The 21298-nt window shown below is 36.7% G+C and overlaps 1 protein-coding gene across 1 annotated transcript in view; it reads left to right on the top strand.

The window, feature by feature from the left end:
- Positions 1–17059, top strand: part of LOC121406096 (adhesion G protein-coupled receptor L2-like) — a 47371-nt gene extending 30312 nt beyond the window's left edge. Inside the window, exons 6-18 of the mRNA XM_041597113.1 lie at positions 93–167; positions 3459–3579; positions 4069–4270; positions 5826–5931; positions 6519–6571; positions 9150–9279; positions 10161–10264; positions 11033–11141; positions 12447–12600; positions 13062–13149; positions 14981–15139; positions 15667–15835; positions 16786–17059. Coding sequence (XP_041453047.1) covers positions 93–167; positions 3459–3579; positions 4069–4270; positions 5826–5931; positions 6519–6571; positions 9150–9279; positions 10161–10264; positions 11033–11141; positions 12447–12600; positions 13062–13149; positions 14981–15139; positions 15667–15835; positions 16786–16977 — 1662 coding nt within the window. The 3' untranslated portion in view covers positions 16978–17059. The remainder of the gene's footprint in view (positions 1–92; positions 168–3458; positions 3580–4068; positions 4271–5825; positions 5932–6518; positions 6572–9149; positions 9280–10160; positions 10265–11032; positions 11142–12446; positions 12601–13061; positions 13150–14980; positions 15140–15666; positions 15836–16785) is intronic.
- Positions 17060–21298: the final 4239 nt, after the last annotated feature.

The following is a 21298-nucleotide window of genomic DNA, read 5'->3' as shown; positions in this document are numbered from 1 at the left end:
CAATTCCTTACACTAGATTTAGCAGGCAATTAACTATGTCAAATTTTAGTATCATTCGTATAAATGTAATCTCATTTTCCTAATCCCATCAGAAAACTAGTGAGGCGCTTAATGTTCTGTTTTCCAACAAGACCAATGAACATCTTGTCCGTGCATGCATGGAAAAGGTGAGTGTTATAACTATTACTACCGCACTTCCATACACGATGTAATTTGTATAATTATATCCGTATCCTTTTTTATACCGTTGCAATGTTATCTGATTTAAAAGTATTCGACAAGGAAAAATATTCCAATATTATCTTAAATATATCTTCTTTCCTCCGTCTGTACGTAATACTAAATGAACTGAATATGATGACGATGATGATGATTATGATTGTGACATTATTAAAAACATTATCAATGATTATATTAACCATAATGATAGTAATAATATAGTAACAAATTAACCATAAGAATTGTATCATGTTTCTCCCAGGATTTTGATTTTTTATTTTGAGAAAAATATAATATTTATTATTCAATATGATTTTTATTTGTTTGTATACACCTTTCATATCTGAACATAAAGTTCATAACCTTCACGGTCTAGGGCACAACAAACAATATTAGGTAAAACATACACAACAAACTTGTTGCAAATTCGAATGTACATACAGCAAGAAAAGAATCATAGTAAAAATGATAATACTAGTTTATTGTTGTTGTTGTTGTTGTTGTTGTTGTTGTTGTTGTTGTTGATGATGATGATGATGATGAGGTCATATGTTATAAAGATAATAAGGAAATGTCACATGAGTGTATCGAATAAATATCATTGTTTCTGTTTGCTTCTGTTTATGTTTGTACCCAATCGCTTCATTACAAAAGTGTCTTTGAAACAAAAATGATAAAATGTTAACTGCATGAAATAGCAACATAGATCATTAAGTTAAAAAAAATAACCAAGAGACGAAATGGGATTACAAACTTTATCATCCATGTCATTGGCATATAATTATATTGAATATTTTATTCTAGATGTCAATATGAATTGTGCTATAACTCTTTAAATGTTCATTAACAATAGACATGTAGGCCCGTATTCTGAACTCAGGTTTAAATTATGGTTTAACTTCATGTCCAGAGCCTATTGATGCACAAATCTCTGATATTACACGTTCAATGCATTTACTCACAAGACACTCAAATCATTCATAATTGCTGGAAATTATACATGTCACAGATTAAGCTTTTTCCTTATTATCTAAGCAAATGGTAACAAAATAGAAAACACAAGAAATAGGCAATGTGAACAGAAGTTTTGAGTTTTTGCCCCCCCCCCCCCATAATTTCTAACACCGAGTTTAACAGTGGTCTGATTTAAACTTGACTTCAGAATACTGGCCTTAGTTTGATATAACAATAACACTTTCCAGAGGGGTGTGACTGAGTTATAGCATAACATATACTTGAACTATTTCCGCTGGAAGACCTGGGGCCCGTTTCATAAAGAGTATCAACTTGTTCTGACTTTGCCATATGGTAACTACCTTGGTAACCTTGATTTTGATTGGCTGCTGAACCCTGTTGCCATGGTATTTGTCAAAAAATGACAAAGTTACAACAGTTGTAGCTCTTTATGTAACGAGTCCCAGGAAATGCCCTTGAATAAATAGTGTCAAATAACAATTTTTAAGTAACAGTTGCCAATGAAGTGTTTGGTCTTGTCTTAATTAAAACACAAAAGGGAAATTGAAACGGGAATCGAAACTATGGATCGGTTGAGGTGTCAATTTACAACATCGTTTTATGAGTATGGATGTTGGTTTTAATGGGATATTTCACACAAAAAATATTGAACTTAAGAATTTTGATTATTTCCGCATGTCCCACATAATATTATCTAGCGATTAAATGATTTTGGTATTGCAACTTATGTTAATGATTAACGCCAGTACAATTTAATATGCACTTCATGTACTTCGACCAGTGAAATAGTACTCCCTGTAATACGTGGTTGACCCTCCTGAAAATCTGTGAAAATTACTAGTTTTAACATGTTTATAGGAATAGGATGCAATATTATCAGGGTCCTTGGAAAGATTTCTCAATAGGGTATGCTGGTTTGAAAGAAAAAAATGATAAACAACAAAAAAAGTCTCACTCCAAAACCATGGGGATTTGGGGCAGAAAAAAATTAATAACTCCCCCCCCTCCGAAAAAAGGGGGTTCTTTAGAAAATTAAGATGAGTTTTATCAAAGTTCTACTTTTTAGCATACCTATCGGCATAACACACGTATTACACCCCATACAATATTTAGGGTGAAGCAACCCTACCACCTCTGCTTCACGGGGAAATGGCAATTATTAACTATCCCAACTATCATTTTACAGTGCGTCCCACAAAAAAAACGAAACCGAGATTTAGAGATGATTTATCATAACTTAATCACAAATACAATAGACAAATGACCTACCATTGTAAAGCTTAGAATCTCTTCTTTCATCTGAAATTACTTAGATTATTTTTCATTCACGCATGAGTGAGCAAAAACAATTTTAAAAGGGGATACCAAAAAGTCACTTGGCGGGCCGTATCTCGGTTTTAAAAAGAAAAACATATTTTTAAGAAGTTCTATATCTGCTCTTTAATTTGATACCTCAATTACAGAAAATGGTCAAGAAATAACAAAGTTCTGGTTATTTGAAAAGGCTTGATTTTCAATAATTTCATAAAATGAAGCGGTTTTACAGGCTAGCGTTCAAAAACTCGACACTCCGTTTTGTTGACGATCAGCCATGCATTAAGCCTTTTGTTACCATGCGTTAGCTTCTGTGGGAAACCAGTGAGAACACGTTTATTTAATGAAATTATTGAAATACAAGCATTGTTTCGAGGGATCATAATTTTTTTACTTCTTGACCATTTGCTGTAATTAAGGTATCAAATTAAAGAGTAGATATTGAACTTTTTAGTCATAAGATTTTCTTTTTGAAATTCAGATTGCCAAATGAGTTTTTGGCAATCTATCTTCGAATTGTTTTTGTTCACTCATGCGTGAATGAGATATCATCTTAGTAATTTCAAATGAAAGAGGAGATTCTAAGCTTGAAAATGATAGGTCATTTGTCTATTGTATTCATGATTAAGTTATGATAAATCATATCCAAATCTCGGTTTCGTTTTTTCTGGGACGCACTGTATAACAGACTTCAAGCCAGGGTTGGCACCAATAGGTGGCGTAGCGGCGAGATTCGGTGGTAAAAACAGAGGGTGGAATATGGACAAGAGGAATTAAGAAGGAAGGTTACCAAATCAAGATCCTAGTCCTATATTACCATGTTTTTCAAATGATTTATGACATCACATTTACGTCGCACTGCTCCCCTATCAAAACATCTTTTTCCCCCGCCTCTGCACCCAACATGCAATCTCAATGCTATTTAGGCCTATATATATTTTTTGCTTTAGAGAAATTTGAGCGCTTCACCTGAGGAAATCACGTATGAACTCGAAGGGCTCTTGCACGATGCTTCAGAATTGATCGCTGGTGGTGGGCTGTCATCATTTGACGTCTCACGAGAAAATGCAGGTAAACGATTCCTCAATCATAACTTCATATGGCGCGCCGTTTTCCCAAAAATGTCGATAAACTCCGGTAATCGCTCGATAAACGTTGCTTATTATTATTGGGCAAAGGGCGCGCCATAGCTTCATACCCGGGTATTTACTTCTTCATTCTTTTTAGCTCGCCATGTGGTGGATTATATGAATCGGTGATTATTATGATATACATGTCATGTAAGATAAATGATTCCCTTTTGGACTTAATTAGTTAATGTGATTATGCAAAAATTTATATCATCCACTGCTTTGATATAAACTCAAATTTCTTATTCACTTGGAACATGGATGTTTTATGTTTGGATTATCTTCAAACATTGTCTACCTTTTTTTCTTAACCCCGTTTCAAAATATCGACTTGGTCGATTTAAATACCACATTTGACTCCTTTATTCGCCCCCTCTCAGTACTCTAATTCCTCTTGATACTGTTTTCATTTTTTTTCTTCAAACTTTAGCCATCGCGATCGCCCCTACAAGCATGACCAGTCGCGGCAATTCTACAACCGCTGCAGAATGTGGGGGCGCCCTAGGCATCACTGGATACGGCGCGGAGATACCGTGCGAAGTCTTGAAGCAGATGGGATCACGCGCTGTGTATCAGATGAGACTCCCTTTCGGAGCAGACACACTTGAAAGTTCAAAGTGTTCTGAGAAGAGGTGAGAAAATCTGGGATCCTCAATAAAACCCCAAAACACACGTTTCTTTATAAATCAAAATAAGTGTCGAATCGGCAAATCGAGCCGTCCGTCTTCGTGGTCTTTGGGAATTCTGTTGGACTTGCTTATCTTAAACCCGAAGTTTGCAGCTATATGTACAGTGTAGCCTTTCATAAATCGTGATATGATAAAATGATTGTAACAACAATTAAAAGTTAACTGACATCCTTCAATATGAATGGCAGATAGTAAATTTGTTATATAAATTGTCCGGTTGTAATTCAAGTCTTTGTTAAACGTGTTAAACGGGACCCAGGTCTTTTACCCCTGAGCCAAGGAAGAATTGCTCTAGAGAAAAAGTGCATGCCTTAGCATAATCGGTTCACTTTTATTGCTGAGGAGTCAACATGACTCGGTGTCACGTCAACTTGGAGTCAAATTTGTTTTTGTCTCACCTGCAACGCAGTATGAGACTATAGGCGCCGCTTTTCCGACGGCGGCGGCGTCAACACCAAATCTTAACCGAAGGTTAAGTTTTTGAAATGACAGCATAACCTAGAAAGTATATGGACCTAGTTCATGAAACTTGGCCATAAGGTTTATCAAATAGTACTAAACATCCTGCATGAGTTTCATGTCACATGAACAAGGTCAAAGGTCATTTAAGGTCAATGAACTTTGGCCGAATTGGGGGTATCTGTTAAATTACCATCATTACTTTGAAAGTTTATTGGTCTAGTTCATTAAACTTGGACTTAAGAGTAATCAAGTACCACTGAACATCCTGTGCGCATTTCAGGTCACATGACTAAAGTCAAAGGTCATGTAAGGTCAATCAACTTTGGCCATGTTGGGTTTTTCGTTGAATAACCATCATATCTCTGTAAGTTTATTGGTCTAGCTCATGAAATATGGACATAAGAGTAACTAAGTATCACTGAACATAGTTATAGTTTTCAAAGTCAGCACTGCTGCTATATTGAATCGCGTGATGCAGGTGAGACGACCAGAGGCATTCCACTTGTTACTAAAAGTGAGTCATTTTAGAATTAATTTGACTCGATAGGGTTGGCATGATAGGCATCTTGTGGGGGCGTCGTGGTCTAGTGGTTACGAATCTCATCTTTCAATCTGAAGGACGCGGGTTCGATTCCAAGCCATGGCGTGTTTTCCTTCAGCTAGAAAATTACCCACGCTGTGCCGCAATCAACCCAGGTGAGGTAAATGGGTACCGACAGGTAGTTATTCCTTCAAAGGCTGTGTGCACTGGAATCGGTAGACTGACTTAGCCGGGGTAATACAGGAGCGCCTTGAGAGCGTCTAGCAAGGTGGATACGTGCGCTATATAAATCCTATATTATTTATTCATTATTTACCTTGGGTTAGTAGGTACCGATGGTCTAAGATTAATTGTGTAAATGAAAGTTACTACCGGATTTATTGTATCAGTATGTAGTATCTAAGCTCTGATCATAAGAATGATAAATCATGAAGCTCATACAACAGTCTACATTAAAGCAAACCTCCTAATGATAATTACTTTGAACTTTGACAGGAAAAATATTGCAACTTCGCTCCTTAGCGTGGGACTCGTATCTAATCAGCCAAAACGGGAATTCAGCAAAAATATTTCCTTAACCTTCAACATAAGGCCTTTTGAGGTAAGAAAAAGTTTTCATTCTTCTTCTTTTTTTAATGCATTTTCTATGTATTTTTAGCAGACTTTTTTTAACTGTCCAATATGTAGATGCTGTAAGTACACAAATATTAATACTTTCGGCCTATAGGTAGGTAGAACCTACATTGCAATGTTATTAAAAGGCTTGGCTTAAGAGTTGGGGATTCCATTTTTTTTTTTTATTATACAATCGACATAGTAAAATACGCTGTTTTTCGTATCTAGTTTTACCATAAAACAATAGTCCTCCAAATTTGTAAATATCAATTGTAGAAATATATATACTATATGCCTACATTTTTTCCTGGACTGAGGAAATCAGAGATATTAGCCCTCAAGTTTGGTTGTGACTAAAATTTTAGAATATTTATAATTTTCAATATTTCAGACTGCAGGCACTTCCATTGTCATATTCACCTCGCCATAATTGTGTCTTTATTAAGTCATGCATATCAGTGGAATGAATCGATATGAACGTTGGTGTGCGTTTATCTGCTATTAATTATTACAAATATTGATAGTGATTTTATAATCATCTACTATTCTTTCATCAATTATTCATCCATACAGGATGGACCCAACAATGATACCACGCTATGCTCCTACTGGGACAATGAGAAAGGGTAAGAAATGATACCATCGTCGACAAAGTGAGAGAAAATCAACTTGAGAGTACTTTTTTGTTAAATGAAATATCTGATTCTGGTCTTAAGATGCAAGATCACTTTCATGTCATTTGGTTTATAATATGATGAAACGTAATGTAAATGATGATTTTTTTTGTCAAAGGTTAGGCTTTAACGCGAAAAAAAAGGAATTATCATGGGCTACGATTTCGCGAGAATTTTGGTCTGCCTTGCCTTGACGAGACAACTCTCACCCATTGGCTGCGATACAAAATTCAAATTTCGAGGGGATGCCCCCGCCGTCCCAGGCCCCGGGACGTCGCCCATAATAATAAGATGTCATACCTGCATGACAGCAATTTACCATAGGTAATGCCAATTAAGGTGTCTGTTCAAATTTCAAATTTATTTCAAATTTATTTCAAATTTTATTGATTTTACTTCCATCAAACAAAAACACATTGTATACCATATATGAGCATAAATATTTGTATCCGTTGCAAAAAAAATAATAATACATAATGTTGTGAAAAAAAAACTTAGACAATTTGGGCAACACATTGTAGGTTTTAAAAATGTATACTATTTTTCAATAGAGATTAAATTAAGATGGAAATGGAGGGACCCATTAAAAAGCAATGCTTGTACAATGTGGGCCACTCAAAAAATAGATAACACAGCAAATAACAAAGTAAAAAGTATAAGAAAAAAAAATAAATAAATGAGAGGGAAAAACTCACAAAATAAATACGAAGTTATCAAACATATAGTTTCATAAAGGACAAAACAACCCGTCTTAAGCTGTAACCATGGTAACAGGAATCTGATTGGAGAAAAGGGTCGGATCCATTAGGATTTTACGAGAAAACTAGTAGTTACACGAATGTAATAATTCTCCCAATAAAAAGAACGATTATCCTAGAGCCTTGGAAACTTTTTTTTTTACTGGGGGTGCTGGTGTAAATTAAAAAAACGCAAAAATTGACGTTAAATTGGGCCAGAGAAATTTGAAAAAATAAATAAAAAAGGGTTTCACTACAAAATGAAAGTATGTTGGTTACTTTTTTCAATTTTTGCACATCTTCCAAAATACCTGGGGTGCTGCCTAAGGAGAATAATGCACGCAGCACCCCCTCTTCTCAGGATTATCCCCAAGGCTATCACTGTGTTAATAAAAACGGAGGCTTGAGGAACGCTCGTTTCATTGAGGGGGGGGGGCAGAATTTCACCCAAAGAGTGAGGCTTTGCTTGGACGTAAGCCGAAGCCTTACCAATTTTTAGGAGAAATTACTATTTACATATATCTATTACATTATAATGGTAATCAAGAAGCGCAAGCTGACGTAACTTTTTAACTTATTTATCGCGATTGTTTTCTTTTCAACTCGCGGTGGATGTTAGCACCTATCCTGCTCTTCAAGGGAAACTATGATTGCGATATTCGACTGGCTACACAAATTATGGGAAAGAATTTTGAATGACTCATTTCAAAACGGTTTTGCTAATGCCATAAATCAATAGTTTTTGCCCGTCAATATGTCATCATGAGGATTGATATTTATTTGACCTAGCCTCGACTTTAGAATAAATATTTTTTGTTGCTTGATGATTTCAAAACAGAACCAACAGTTATCCATGAAATTAGTAGTGCACTGACACCGGTATCCTAATCAAAGGGGCAAATATCCCATGCATTGGGCGGCGAAGCAATAAAAAATTAGGGGGTCCACCTGAAATTTAGGGATGGACACGCTAATCAGGTAAAAAATTGGAGAAGCAAAAAAGAAAAAAAAAGAGGTAATTAACAGAAACTTTAAGGGGGCCCGTCTCCCCCCCACAAATTTAGGGGGAACCCCCCCACAAATTTAGGGGGAACCCCCCCCCTGGCTTCCGCCGCCTATGGTCAATAATACGTCTTTCTCTCTCTGCAATGTCACAATGCTTTTTGGGGGTGCATCTTTGACCGTTGATCGTTGATTTTCGCTCTTATTTAATATCAAACAAACAAGCATTGGGCCCGATGGGGTTATGAAATGTAGAGTCCTTCATTTCAAAGAGTTTCGCATCTGGATTAGGATGGCGCCTCGTCCAATGCTAGCGCAATAACTTCGTCGGTTGACCATCATTAAGCCCTTATCCCGTTTTTATCATCTACTGTATTGTTCCCTAAAGTAAACCGGCCCCTGTCCGTTGCCCCCTCACCCTCCTTCCAACGGGGAGGGGGACAGACATGATGGCATGCGGGGTAAATTTTATAATTAGTTGCCAGCGAACTAGCAATTTTTTTGACATTTTAGATATCGAACTTTGATGCTGTAATGGGTTTTGACATAATCTGGAAATAAACTTTCTAGTTCACCCCTTTTCCTTTTCTTGGCTTTTTTTCTCATTTTGGGGGTGGGTGGAATTTAGTGGTCCATGGCCCCATGTGACCCCATATATACATGCATACGCCAGTGCCCTCTCTGAGAGCCAGTCATTAGATCTAGTTTGATTCAGCCGCATAAGGCATATGGAAAGCATGAATGAGCCCTTAACAATGTTGAAAGATGATTTTTTTTTTACTTCCAAACAGAGATTGGTCGACATCAGGTTGCACCCTGGGTTCGATTGACGTCATCAATGACGAGACCAAGGTCACGTGTCTTTGTAACCACCTGACAAGTTTCGCTGTACTCATAGACGTGACCCCAGACTCAGCAGAGGTAAATCTAAAACAAATATTACTGAACGTTTCATTCAACATTATATATCCCCCCTCAAACAAAACAAAAAATCACACGGTACAGGAAGCTATATCTTTTTCTTGTGACCAACCAAAAGGAATTTCCACTTAAAATGACAAATTGCATCATCCCAAGCACTTTTTTATCCACACATCCTTTCAAAACACATTTTATGACATACACAGCGATATGTTTGATAAAATTAAAAAACATGAATAATCAGCGAAAGGTTTGAAGGTATTCTATCTTATCTTATCTTAACCCTAAAAGGGCTGGGGGCTGATTCACCCCCCCCCCCTCGACATTTTTTGACCAACATTGCGACCTCCGGGTACGCGGTTTCGAAATTGCATGTACGCAACACTTTGTAAGTGCATGCAGAGCAAAAATTGCTCAAAAACGTGAATTTTTGTACAAATCCAATGCTAATCATTTTGTTAGCCAAAAATCATAAATGTATCATTATAAGGGGGACTGAATCACCCCCCCCCCCCGTCATCCTAGGCGTCGAAATAGCCCAGTCTATTAAGGTATAGGAAGCAAAATTTTTGCAAACACAAGATATCTGTGATATAATAATTGTTTGATTTATCTTCTGTAGAGTCTAATTATAATATCTGAAGTGTATCAACACAAAATGGGATGGAATGTCCGCTTACTTTATTTTCCACTTTCTTTTATGGGGGTGTTTTTAAGTTCTCTGGTAGCATTTTCGTGGATTCATTTTACAACATATCCAGGATTCTACAGACACAAGTGACCAACACGACTTGCAGCCAAGATTTTTTAAGTCAAATAAATGTTAGCAAATGCTTATTGATTTCTACATACAATTATTTCTACGATTCATTTTTTTTCAGATTGATCCAAGACATGAACAGATAATGAAGCTTTTGACATGGATCGGATGTGGATTCTCAATCGTGGCTTGCTTTCTGACTTGTTTTGGTTACGCCGTCCTCAGGTGATTAAGGGTTATATCCCCCCCCCCCCGTGTCTCATCAAAACAGATGATATGTATAGTAATTACATATTTCATATTGACAATTATTGTCATGAATGTTGTATGGCTTACATTTCTGACAGAACAATGGCATATTACGTAAACAATAGAGCAGATGATTAAGAAAATTGGATCTATTACTGCTACTGTGCCACTACTACTATTTAATATCATTATTATTGTTATTATTATTATTACTACTACTAGCATCATTATTGTTGTTTTTGTAGTTGTTTTAGTTGTGTTACTGTGTGTGTAAACTTATTGGCATTGCCGTTATCATTGTCAGTAGTGGCGTTAAATTAGTACATGTAAGTTTTAGAAAGATAGTGATATACATTTATAAGATGATGATGATGATGATGTATATCAATAAGATTATTGTTACAGCTGTTTTTTTTTTTGTTCATCATTTTCATTATCAAAACCATCCTATTGGAGGCCATTGGGGCATTACCTGACTAGCAATATTCAATTCGATTCAATTTTATTTATTTCACTTCAATCAAACAAAACAAATTGTATACCATATATAAACATAAGTATTTGTATCCGTTGCAAAGAAACAAAAATAATAATACATATGTTGTGAAAAAAAAAACACTTACACAATTTGGGCAACACATTGGAGGTTTTAAATAAGTATACTATTTTTAAATAAAATTAAATTAAGATGGAAATGGAGGGACCCACTAATATCGCTACTTATCTGTATTATTTGTTCCGCAGACTCCGGAGCGATCTTATTTTAGTCCATGGAAACCTTGCACTGTCCGTTGGTTTGGCTGAAATAGCTTTCCTTTTCCTTGGTGCTATCCCGAATCCTGATGCTCGACCGGTAAGGATCAAATGAAGATTCTTCTTCTCTCTCTCTCTCACACACACCTTCTCGCACATTCACTGACACCCATCCTCACACACACCCACCCACACCCTCACATACCCTTACCCACACACACCCTCACCCACAAACACCCCTTCTCTCTCTCTCTCTTTCTCTCTCACGCAAACGCACACACTCTCGCACATTCACTGACACCCAACCTCACACACACACACACACGCACCCACACCCTCACAAACCCTTACCCAGACACACCCTCACCCACAAACACCCCCTTCTCTCTCTCCCTCTCTCTCTCTCTTTCTCTCTCACGCAAACGCACACACTCTCGCACATTCACTGACACCCAACCTCACACACACGCACCCACACCCTCACAAACCCTTACCCACACAAACCCTCACCCACAAACACCACTTCTCTTTCTTTCTCTCTATGTGGGAGTTCATACACCTCATCCACAAACACCCTTATCTCTCTTTCTCTTTCTCTCTCTCTCTCTCTCACACACACCCTCTCGCACATTCACTGACATCCACCCTCACACACACACCCTTATCCTCACCCACAAACACCACACGCCCACACCCACCCTCTCATGAAATCACGGCCATGCACCTCGTTACAAGCAATTAACGCACACCCACAGATACACCAACTTTCTCCCACACGCACACACACCCATGGAATCTTGTAAAGTGTCTTTTACCACCAGAGAGGGGACCTTTGTCTGCGATGTTATACACTTAATATTTGGGGTTAAATCCTCTATCCGTACTTATTTTCGTTTACAGATTGTACATTTCCTATGTGAAACTGGTTTAAATGATGAAGAATTAATTAGCATGGTTCTCAAGAAAGGGACATCCCTATATACCTGTCGGACATCTTCGGTTGATGGGTTAAAACACCAAAACACACACACCATACAGTCAACGTCCTTACACGTACTCTCTTCCTATTTCGATTCCTTTGAATGCTATATATCCTCTCTCTCCCCCTCTCGCTTTCTTTATTTCTCTCACTTCTTCCCATCCCCCTTCTCTGCCCACAATTGTTTTTTAGGCCTTAACACTAAAAAATAAGGTTTACCCAATAATAATGGACACATGCATGTTAAGTGGGTAAAAAGATAAACGAACTACCCATCAAATATGGAAGAGGTATTGTGAAACTCAGCATTCCTTAAAATCTTGTTTAGACCAGGGTTAAACCTAGGTTTGATTATCAGAATACTACCCAGAAGGTAAAAAATCATTTTTATATACCCGTACCCCTAATCCTATTTTTCTTCTCTAGATATCTTGCCTTGTCTTGGCCTCCTTTATTTACTACCACTTCATTGCGATGTTTGCCTGGATGGCCATAGAGGGCGTACATCTGTATTTGTTGACCTTTGTAGTATGGAACGCCGAGAAGCGAAAAATCAAGTGGTATATGGCATGCGGATGGGGTAAGATCTTTTTCCAAAAAGTTTTATTTTGGGGGACAAGCCCCTCCGTTTAATTTCAAAATGCAAAATTTATGGAAGGTAAATGCATTTCTGAATTGTGTTCCTTAACTCATGTAATTATTTTAAATGTTAATATATTCGACTTTTATGTTTTGTTTTTCATACTAACTACCACTGTGTAGCGAAAATGAATAAATCAATTGTAAATCAAACATGTATAGTCTATTTGCTCCAAATTAAATCTAATTTCCAGCAAAAAAAATACAGAATCATGACATATAATTACATTCGATAGTATAACTTAGAATACATGTATAATGCTTAATTCCATATGATGTAAGGTCTTTATCGATTTTGGCATCCCCCATTTGATTTCCAAGAGAGATAGGGCCCTCTTGATTATTTACAAAATAATGTCATAAATTAAATGTTTTTATAACATGTTTTTTGTTTCTATCTAGGCATACCTTTTCTATTCGTCGCTATGATGCTTGCTTTCAACTTCGTACGACATGCACGATATGAACAAGGGATTTATTTCCAAAACTAGTGAGTATTGCAATCAACCCCCTTGAAATCGCTATCGCAGTTCTATAAGGAGAAACATTGCTATTTTCCTGCACATTTTCTGATGATGCATTGAGATCTAATGTCTTCCTAAGATTAAAAGATTTAATTGAATCATTTGGAACAAGATAGCTTGTGTGAAAACAGAAAAATCAAAGAAACAGATCAACGAAAGTTTGAGAAAAATCGGACAAATGATGAGAAAGTTATGAGTATTTGAATATTGCGATCACTAATGCTACGGAGATCCTCATGTTGGCAATGCTACAATGATGTGTGATGTCACTTGTGAACAACTCTCCCCATTACTTTAGTATATAATTCACTTACACTGCCTCTTTTATCACATCTATCAGTAGAACATGTGTTGTTTTTATAGGAGGGCATGAAATACAGATTTTTAAGAATACGCCATGAATAAAGAGTTTGTATTGCCATAGGAAAAAGCAAAAAGAGACATTTGGGGGGTATTTCATAGTCCATCAAAGGGAAAGTTGTTCACAATTCATGTGACATCACACATCCTTGTTGCATTGCCAATGGGGAGGTCCTCCATGAGTGATTGCAATATTCAAATGCTCATAACTTTCTCATTATTTTCGGATTTTTCTCAAACTTTCTTCGTTCTTATTCTTTGATTTTTTCTGTTTCGACCAACCCCACTTGTTCCAAAGGTTTCATTCTCCTTTAAATTTCCATTATCACTTATCTCTTGGGCGACTTCGTTCAGATCCAATGACATTAAACATAGTGTAGTGGGTTTTTACGGTACACCATGTATCTTTAAATTGGGCAAGTGTTGGTCCTGAAAAGAACTCGGACCACACAATCTCGACGTTTCGACAAGTGTGTTCTTGACTTCCTAAGGAGAAATGAGCAAAGTTTTAAACATGAAATCCCTGAACCTGTTTATAATAACAAGAGATCCCTGAGCCTGGTTTGTAATAAAATCAAGAGCTCTATCAAGATACTTGAAAACGTTGACCAAGAAAAAGATAAGTCAAACAGGCTTATATATTAGATTATCTTTTTTTTCAAAGACGAGGGGGAAAATACAAGGGTAGGCGAAAAATGAAATACTTATATCCAAACTATTAAGGTTGAGGATGATTTGAGAATGATTACGACAAAATAGCAATAAGAAGTCTTGACGAGATCCGGCAAGGTGTGTATTTCTTCTTCTTATTATTTCGATTTTTCTTCCGTTTCTCCTTCTTCTCCTTTGTGTGTTTCTTCTTCTTTTTCCTCTTCTCTCTCAATAATTCTTTCAAAATACTTACTACAGCTACATAATTCAACTATGCATTGTTATTATTTTAGGTATAAACTGGTTTCCAACGTGCCCGAAAATTACATTTATCAATTTCCATTGATATGTTGTTATAATGATGAAAATTATGATGATGTATTAATGTTGGTGATGATGATGGCAATGCTGCTGCTGCTGATGGTGATGATGATGATGGGGATGATGGTGATGATGTTGATGGCAATGATGCTGCTGCTGATGAGGGTGATGATGTAATGATTGTGATGATGATGATGATGTTGATGATGATGATGATGATGAAGATGATGATGATGTTGTTGTTGATGATGATGATGATGATGTTTATGATGATGATGATGATGATGATGATGATGATGATGATGATGATGATGAAGATGATGATGTTGATGATGATGATGTTGATGATGACGATAATGATGATGATGATAATCATAGTGATAGTTATGATCATGATCATGATGATAATGATGATGATGCCCCTACCCTCCCTTCTAAGTCCTTTTATTTCTTGATTTCTGACAGTTGTTTCCTGAGCATGGAAGACAGGAGTCTCCTCATGTTCGTCGTTCCAGTCGCTGCTGTGATCGTCTTCAATATCTTCGTAACAATACGTGTTGTTTGTCAAATCGTTAAGATGTCGGACGGTCCTACAATGCAAGGCGACATTAAGAAAAGAGCTAAGTGAGTAGACCACGGTAATTGCATGGTGAAGATAGGACACATGCTGGATTGTTCCCTTATTTTGATCGTGTCTCAAATAAAATAAAGAAGAGGCATATACTTTATTTGGAATTCTGTGAAAATCAGTGACGACTGTTGCTTTTTTTCGCGAAACAAAACATGGATTCAGAACCTTCAGAATGAGAATAAAATGATAATAAAAGGATTAAGGGGAAAATTCTAGAAAATCGTGAGCGATCCCATTGTAATGACCTTCAAATCATAAAAGTTCTGAAATTTACACAAGTTAGAAATTTTACACATTATTAATGTCATTTAGTGTTTGAAAATTCCCCTCTTTCTGCGTCATATACTATTGAGGGAATATTTATACTGAACAACATTCAAAGTGATGGAGGTTTAGATTTGTATATTTGTATGTAAGACTGAATACCTACCTGATTTGAGTTCATAATAAAGACCTTCGAAAAGAAATTCATTGGTTTGCCTTTTCAAACGATAGCACAATCTATTTTTTTCACCAACAGATACGGCGTGAAGGCGATGATTGTTCTTCTCCCAATAATGGGATTGACCTGGGTGGTAGGCTTCTTAGCGGTCAATAGGGCAAAGGTCATCTTTCTGTACGCCTTCATCGTTCTCAATTGTCTCCAGGGTGTCTTCATATTCTTCATTCATTTCTTCAGAAACACGGAGGTAATTGCATCGATATAAAAAAAAACTGGTGGGTGTTTCATAAAGCTGTTCGTAAGTTAAGAGCGACTTTAAGAACGATTGGTGATCCTTTCTTACGCGCGTATAGTATGCGCGTAACCATCGCCAATGAAAATACCATTTACCACAATACAGGATCACCAGTCGTTCTTAAAGTCGCTCTGAATTTACGAACAGCTTTATGAAATGGCCCCCTGGACAGAACAACAATGCGTTCTTTTGCGGCAAAGGTCAAGCGCGCACAAAATTCTCCATCTCCTGCGCATGCGTGCACGTGTCACGTGTTGTTTCTTACGTTTTGTCATGCCCCATTATTCATGGAGTTCTTTTCCTGTAGCATCGTGTGTGCGGCGGCATACAACGAGCTCTATCCAGTTTTTGTCTCGCCTACATAGCAGAGTGAGATTATAGGCGCCGCTTTTCCCACGGCAACGGCGCGCGGCGGTGTCAACATCAAATCTTAACGGAATATTAAGTCTTTGGAATGGCATCATAACTTATAAAAGTATATGGACCCTACTTCATGAAACATAGACATAAGGTTAATCAAGTAATACTAAACAGCCTGCTTCAGTTTCAGATTACATGACAAAGGTCAAAAGTCCTTTAGGGTCAATGAACTTTGGCCATGTTGGGGGTATTTGTTGAATTTCTTTCGTAACTTCGACAGATTATAAAGCTAGTTCACAAAACATTGACAAAATTAAGAGTAGTCAAGTATCACTGAACATCCTGTGCAAATTTGAGATTAGTCTACAAATGTAGACCCACATCTGCAGTGTGTGTATCACAGCTGACCCCGGATGCGGGGTCGAAGAATTTCTCCCTTTCAGCTTTCTTATTCTTTCTGTCTGTCTGGAGTAATTACTTTATTTTCTCTACTTATTTACTAATATCTCTTGGTGTTTTTTTAATTCTTTTGCTTGTTTCAGGTTCGCAAAGCATTTGGGAGACAACTGGACAAATGGGCCGTTAGTCAGTCTTTTAAGGGAGACTCTTCGACTAGCAGGACCGGACGAAAGTCCTCATCCTCGGGTGGGGAAAAGAATCTTGCGGCTTTCCGATCGCCCAACCAAACCGTAACATTGTCCAACATGTCGACCACCAAGGCCCATAACCTGTAGGTGACTTTGAAAACGCTTCAGCTGTAGGGTGCCAAGGCAGTGGAGCTCATTTTGCATGGTCATTGAATATCTTGAATTTATTTAATAACTTTTTTAATCTCTAATGATTGGCTCAGTGATAGTTGAATTATCACCGCGCAGTGATGCTTAAAGTCCACCCCAGACAAATGTTGATTTGGATCAATAGAGAAAAATCTAACAAGCATAATGCTGAAAATTCCATCAAAATCGGATGTAAAATAAGAAAGTTATGACATATAAGGTTTCGCTTATTTTTCACAAACAGTTAATGTACAACTCAGTTTTATGCAAATGAGAGAGACGGTGATGTCACTCACTATTTATTTTGTTTTTAATTGTTTGAATTATACAATATTTCAATTTTTACAAATTTAACATAATTAAGGACCAACTTGACTGAACTATAAGATGTTATAACAAACATGACAAAGGTAATACCACATTTTCAGGGAGGAATAAAACTTTGTGTCACAGGAAAATGAGGAGTACAATAGAATAATTCATAGTGAGTGAGTGAGGTCATTAGTCCGTCATTGCATAGCGACCTGGATGCGTATATAAAATTAAGCGAAACTTTAAAATGTCATAACTTTCTTATTTTCCATCCTATGTTGATGAAATTTTCGGTGTTATGCTTGTTGGATATTTCTTTTATTATTCAAATCAACTTTTTGCTGGGGTGGACTTGTCATTTAATGGCTTTACTCGACAAAGACTTCGTATGCGGAATATCATTACTTAACACTGGCGTTTCAAGTAGCGTTGTGACTAGTCTGCTGGGCAAACCCTTCACTCGAATCAAGAGTCTGAATGTGCAGCCTACTCATGCCTTGTGTACTGAAGGCCCTCACGCTCAGAATTGAAAAAGCAAGATTTGTATACATGTGCTAGTCTTTGCGTGGAGACACACTTGCTGATCAAAGTTTCAATCAGGGTCTGTGCCTGCAGACTACGTTTTGACAATGTGGGCTAATCATCGCGAGTGATTTTTAATGGCCAAACTACTTTTTTTCACGTAACTGACTTTTGACCAATCATGTAGCGAGATTCTTTGTATGCAGAATCATTGCCAATGTTTGCATTTAAAAGGGTGTTAATAATTACTTTGATGATTATTTTCATTAATACGGATGGGTCATTATGTTGTACATATTTCTGCATAGTACAGTACTGTCGGCTTCTTGGAATATAATCGAAATAGTAATCGTTCATGCAATCGTTGGTCTCTAACTTTGACGTAATATATGGAAACACTATAGTACTATGTGAAAGAGATAATATTTTCCATGAAAATTCATCAAGAAGGAAATATAAGATTCATTGACGTGTCATGAACAATATGCCAATTCCATGATCCATTTTAATTCACAGCATGAACTTTACTTACGTTGCAAAATTATTAGTCGTTTGCCTATTTCTCCTTTGTATTATTTCAATGGTGAGCTTCTCGTTACTGTTGCTGTGTAATTTTACGCTCTGCATATAAACGACGATTAAATTTCAATTCCTATTTTGTATTTATAAAGGTTAACTGGTCTATTGGTTTGTGAAATAACGTTTACATTATGTTTTAGGAAGGACTCATATATATAAGCCTACAGGGGGTTGGATGTACATAATTTAAGAATTGCCAAAGGTTTAGATCAATTTTAGTCATACCTTATGAATAATAGTTATTTATTTCTATGTTTTCTGTATCGTTAGGTATGTGCAATTGTTTTGTTTTTCTTTTCACCGTCCTATATTGTCGTTATCTTTAGTGTTTTGTAAAAACAACGAAACAATCTGTTTGAGTAAGTAAATTCCAATAATCCGATCTGCAGCATAAGAACGCTGCAAAAGCTTCGGTGTTGATTTAACACCAACCCGGAATTTATATATGTCCACACCAGAGAAGTATTGAAACAACACCAGTTAGGAATCAAACACATGCTGTTTTGATACTAATTGGTGTTGTATAAACACCTATCTGGTGTTAGACCGAAACCAAACTGGTGTAGTTTAACACTTCTTTGGTGTGGACATTTATAGATTCCAGACTGGTGGTAAATCAACACCGGAGTTTTTGCAGTGAAGCCTCAATATTTCTTTGGCATATGTAGCCTATACTGTAAAAAATGAATAAAAAATAATGATAATTTTACCAGAACGTCATGTGACATTACTCTCGTTATCGTGTTAGTGTTTCTTCCCCTTTGTTTTCCTTTTTTCTCCCTTTAAATCAATATTTGAAAAAAAAGAAAAAATATTTGGGCAGCCCCCCCCCCCTCCCCCGGCACCGTCTCTGAGAGTTGCCGATTTGACGTTGTATTTACTATATTAATGATACACACTTAAAATGCTGGGCAACATGCTGTCCACTCTGTTGAGTAATGTTTGGTAATGTTGGGTAAAATATATATGTATATTCTGGGCAATTATTATCCAATTGAGAAAATTTATTACCCAACTTGGGCAGATTTCAACTAATAGTTGGGTGGACAGTTTGTTTCCCAGGGTTTTGGCCCATTTTTTAAGAACGTAAAAAATGTTTTCTACGCTATGACCTAGTCAGCTATGCAAACTCTGAATGGCTCGTGAGGTGGGATCTCAGTGCGCTAAGCCCGATGCTGCTGGTGGTTTGCAAAGCAAACCAGTCTGAAAGGGCGAGCGAAGCGAGCCATTTCACTGTAGACCTAGTCCGCTCTGCAGACTCCTTGAATCAGCTGTGATATACCCACTGCAGATGTGGGTCTACATTTGTAGATTAGCTATGACTTATCTTGTCTATTTTAAACATCTCGAAATGCATTGTATCTACGGTTTTAATGATTTTGGTTTCAGTTTTTATATACTTCATGCAGGATTTATTCAGAGGAGGAAAGGGTGACGTATATATGACGTCATTCGTGTTCACAGTGTGGAACATGATGATAAATCATTTTCACACTGTTGGATATTTGAGCATTTGTGAATTGTGTGAATCACATATTCACATAATCTATTATGAATAAGTGAAGACACTGTGAACTTTCACACTGTAGATGTGTTCACAGTGTGAAATTATCCTCACACTGTTAAATGTGCGCATTGTAGTATGAATCAAATGTTCACCATGAACATGAACACAGTGCGTACACACTACGGATACAATTTGAACACACACCATGAACACACTATTAACACACTGTGAACACACTACGGACACACTTTGAACACACCATGAACCATGAACATGGACACAGTGTGAACACACTACGGATACAATTTGAACACACACCATGAACACACTATTAACACACTGTGAACACACTACGGACACACTTTGAACACACACCATGAACACACTATTAACACACTGTGAACACCCTATGAATACACTCTGAACACAGTGGGGTCACACTGTGAACATATACTATGTACAAACTATACATGCACTTTTCGACCGTGTGTTCTTTCCATCAAGACTATCTAACATCCAAATAAAATTTCTATGTGCTATGTATAGAACATCATACTATGATAGTGATGATATTGATAATAACCATATATTTACACAGGGTAGCCACTGCGGTTCTGAAAATTACTCTCCCAGCGGGCCCTGCTACTATTGTCATTATCATCATTATTTTTTATTATTATTGTTATGAATGGAGAACGATTATTGCTGTAATCTAATCACGAAATGAAGAAATAAAATATAGAAGTATTATCGTAGTAAGAGCAAAGAAAAGCTCTTAACATGGATATAGTAATAGATCCACCACGCAAACAGTCCTTGCCCGCTCAATGACGTCAGTTTTATGTTGTGTTATATGTTGGATTATATTGATTTGTGTTTGAATATCTATGGATGATGACATTAAACAAAAGAAAAATTGAAATGTCATTAAAGTTGGATGTGAAATAAGAACATGATAATATTTCATAGCTTCACCTGAAACAGAAGGTTGATATGAATAAAAACAATAAAATCCAATCCGAAGCATACCACTGGAAATTTCATCAAATCGGATGTAAAATAAGAAAGTTATAACATTTCTAAGTTTCGCTTCATTTTATAAAAAAAACTAATATGCACACCCTGGTCGGTATGAAAATGAGGGGACCGATGAAATCAACCATTCACCATTTTCCTCCAGGAATACGTAGAATAACCATTATATCTGAAGATTATACGGTTCGGTCAAGTTTTTCCATATTGTCAAATCAGTGAAAAAAATTAATTGTTGTACAATTCAAACAATAAAATACCAAAGAAATATTGAGTGAGGGCAATCATCGACTGTCTCATTTGCATGTCACTGAGTCGTGTTTATTA

The sequence above is a fragment of the Lytechinus variegatus genome, chromosome 19 (assembly GCF_018143015.1).
Source record: "Lytechinus variegatus isolate NC3 chromosome 19, Lvar_3.0, whole genome shotgun sequence".
Classification (NCBI taxonomy): domain Eukaryota; kingdom Metazoa; phylum Echinodermata; class Echinoidea; order Temnopleuroida; family Toxopneustidae; genus Lytechinus; species Lytechinus variegatus.
The sequence above is the reverse complement of the archived record's forward strand: the minus strand, read 5'-3'. Positions and strand labels throughout refer to the sequence as shown.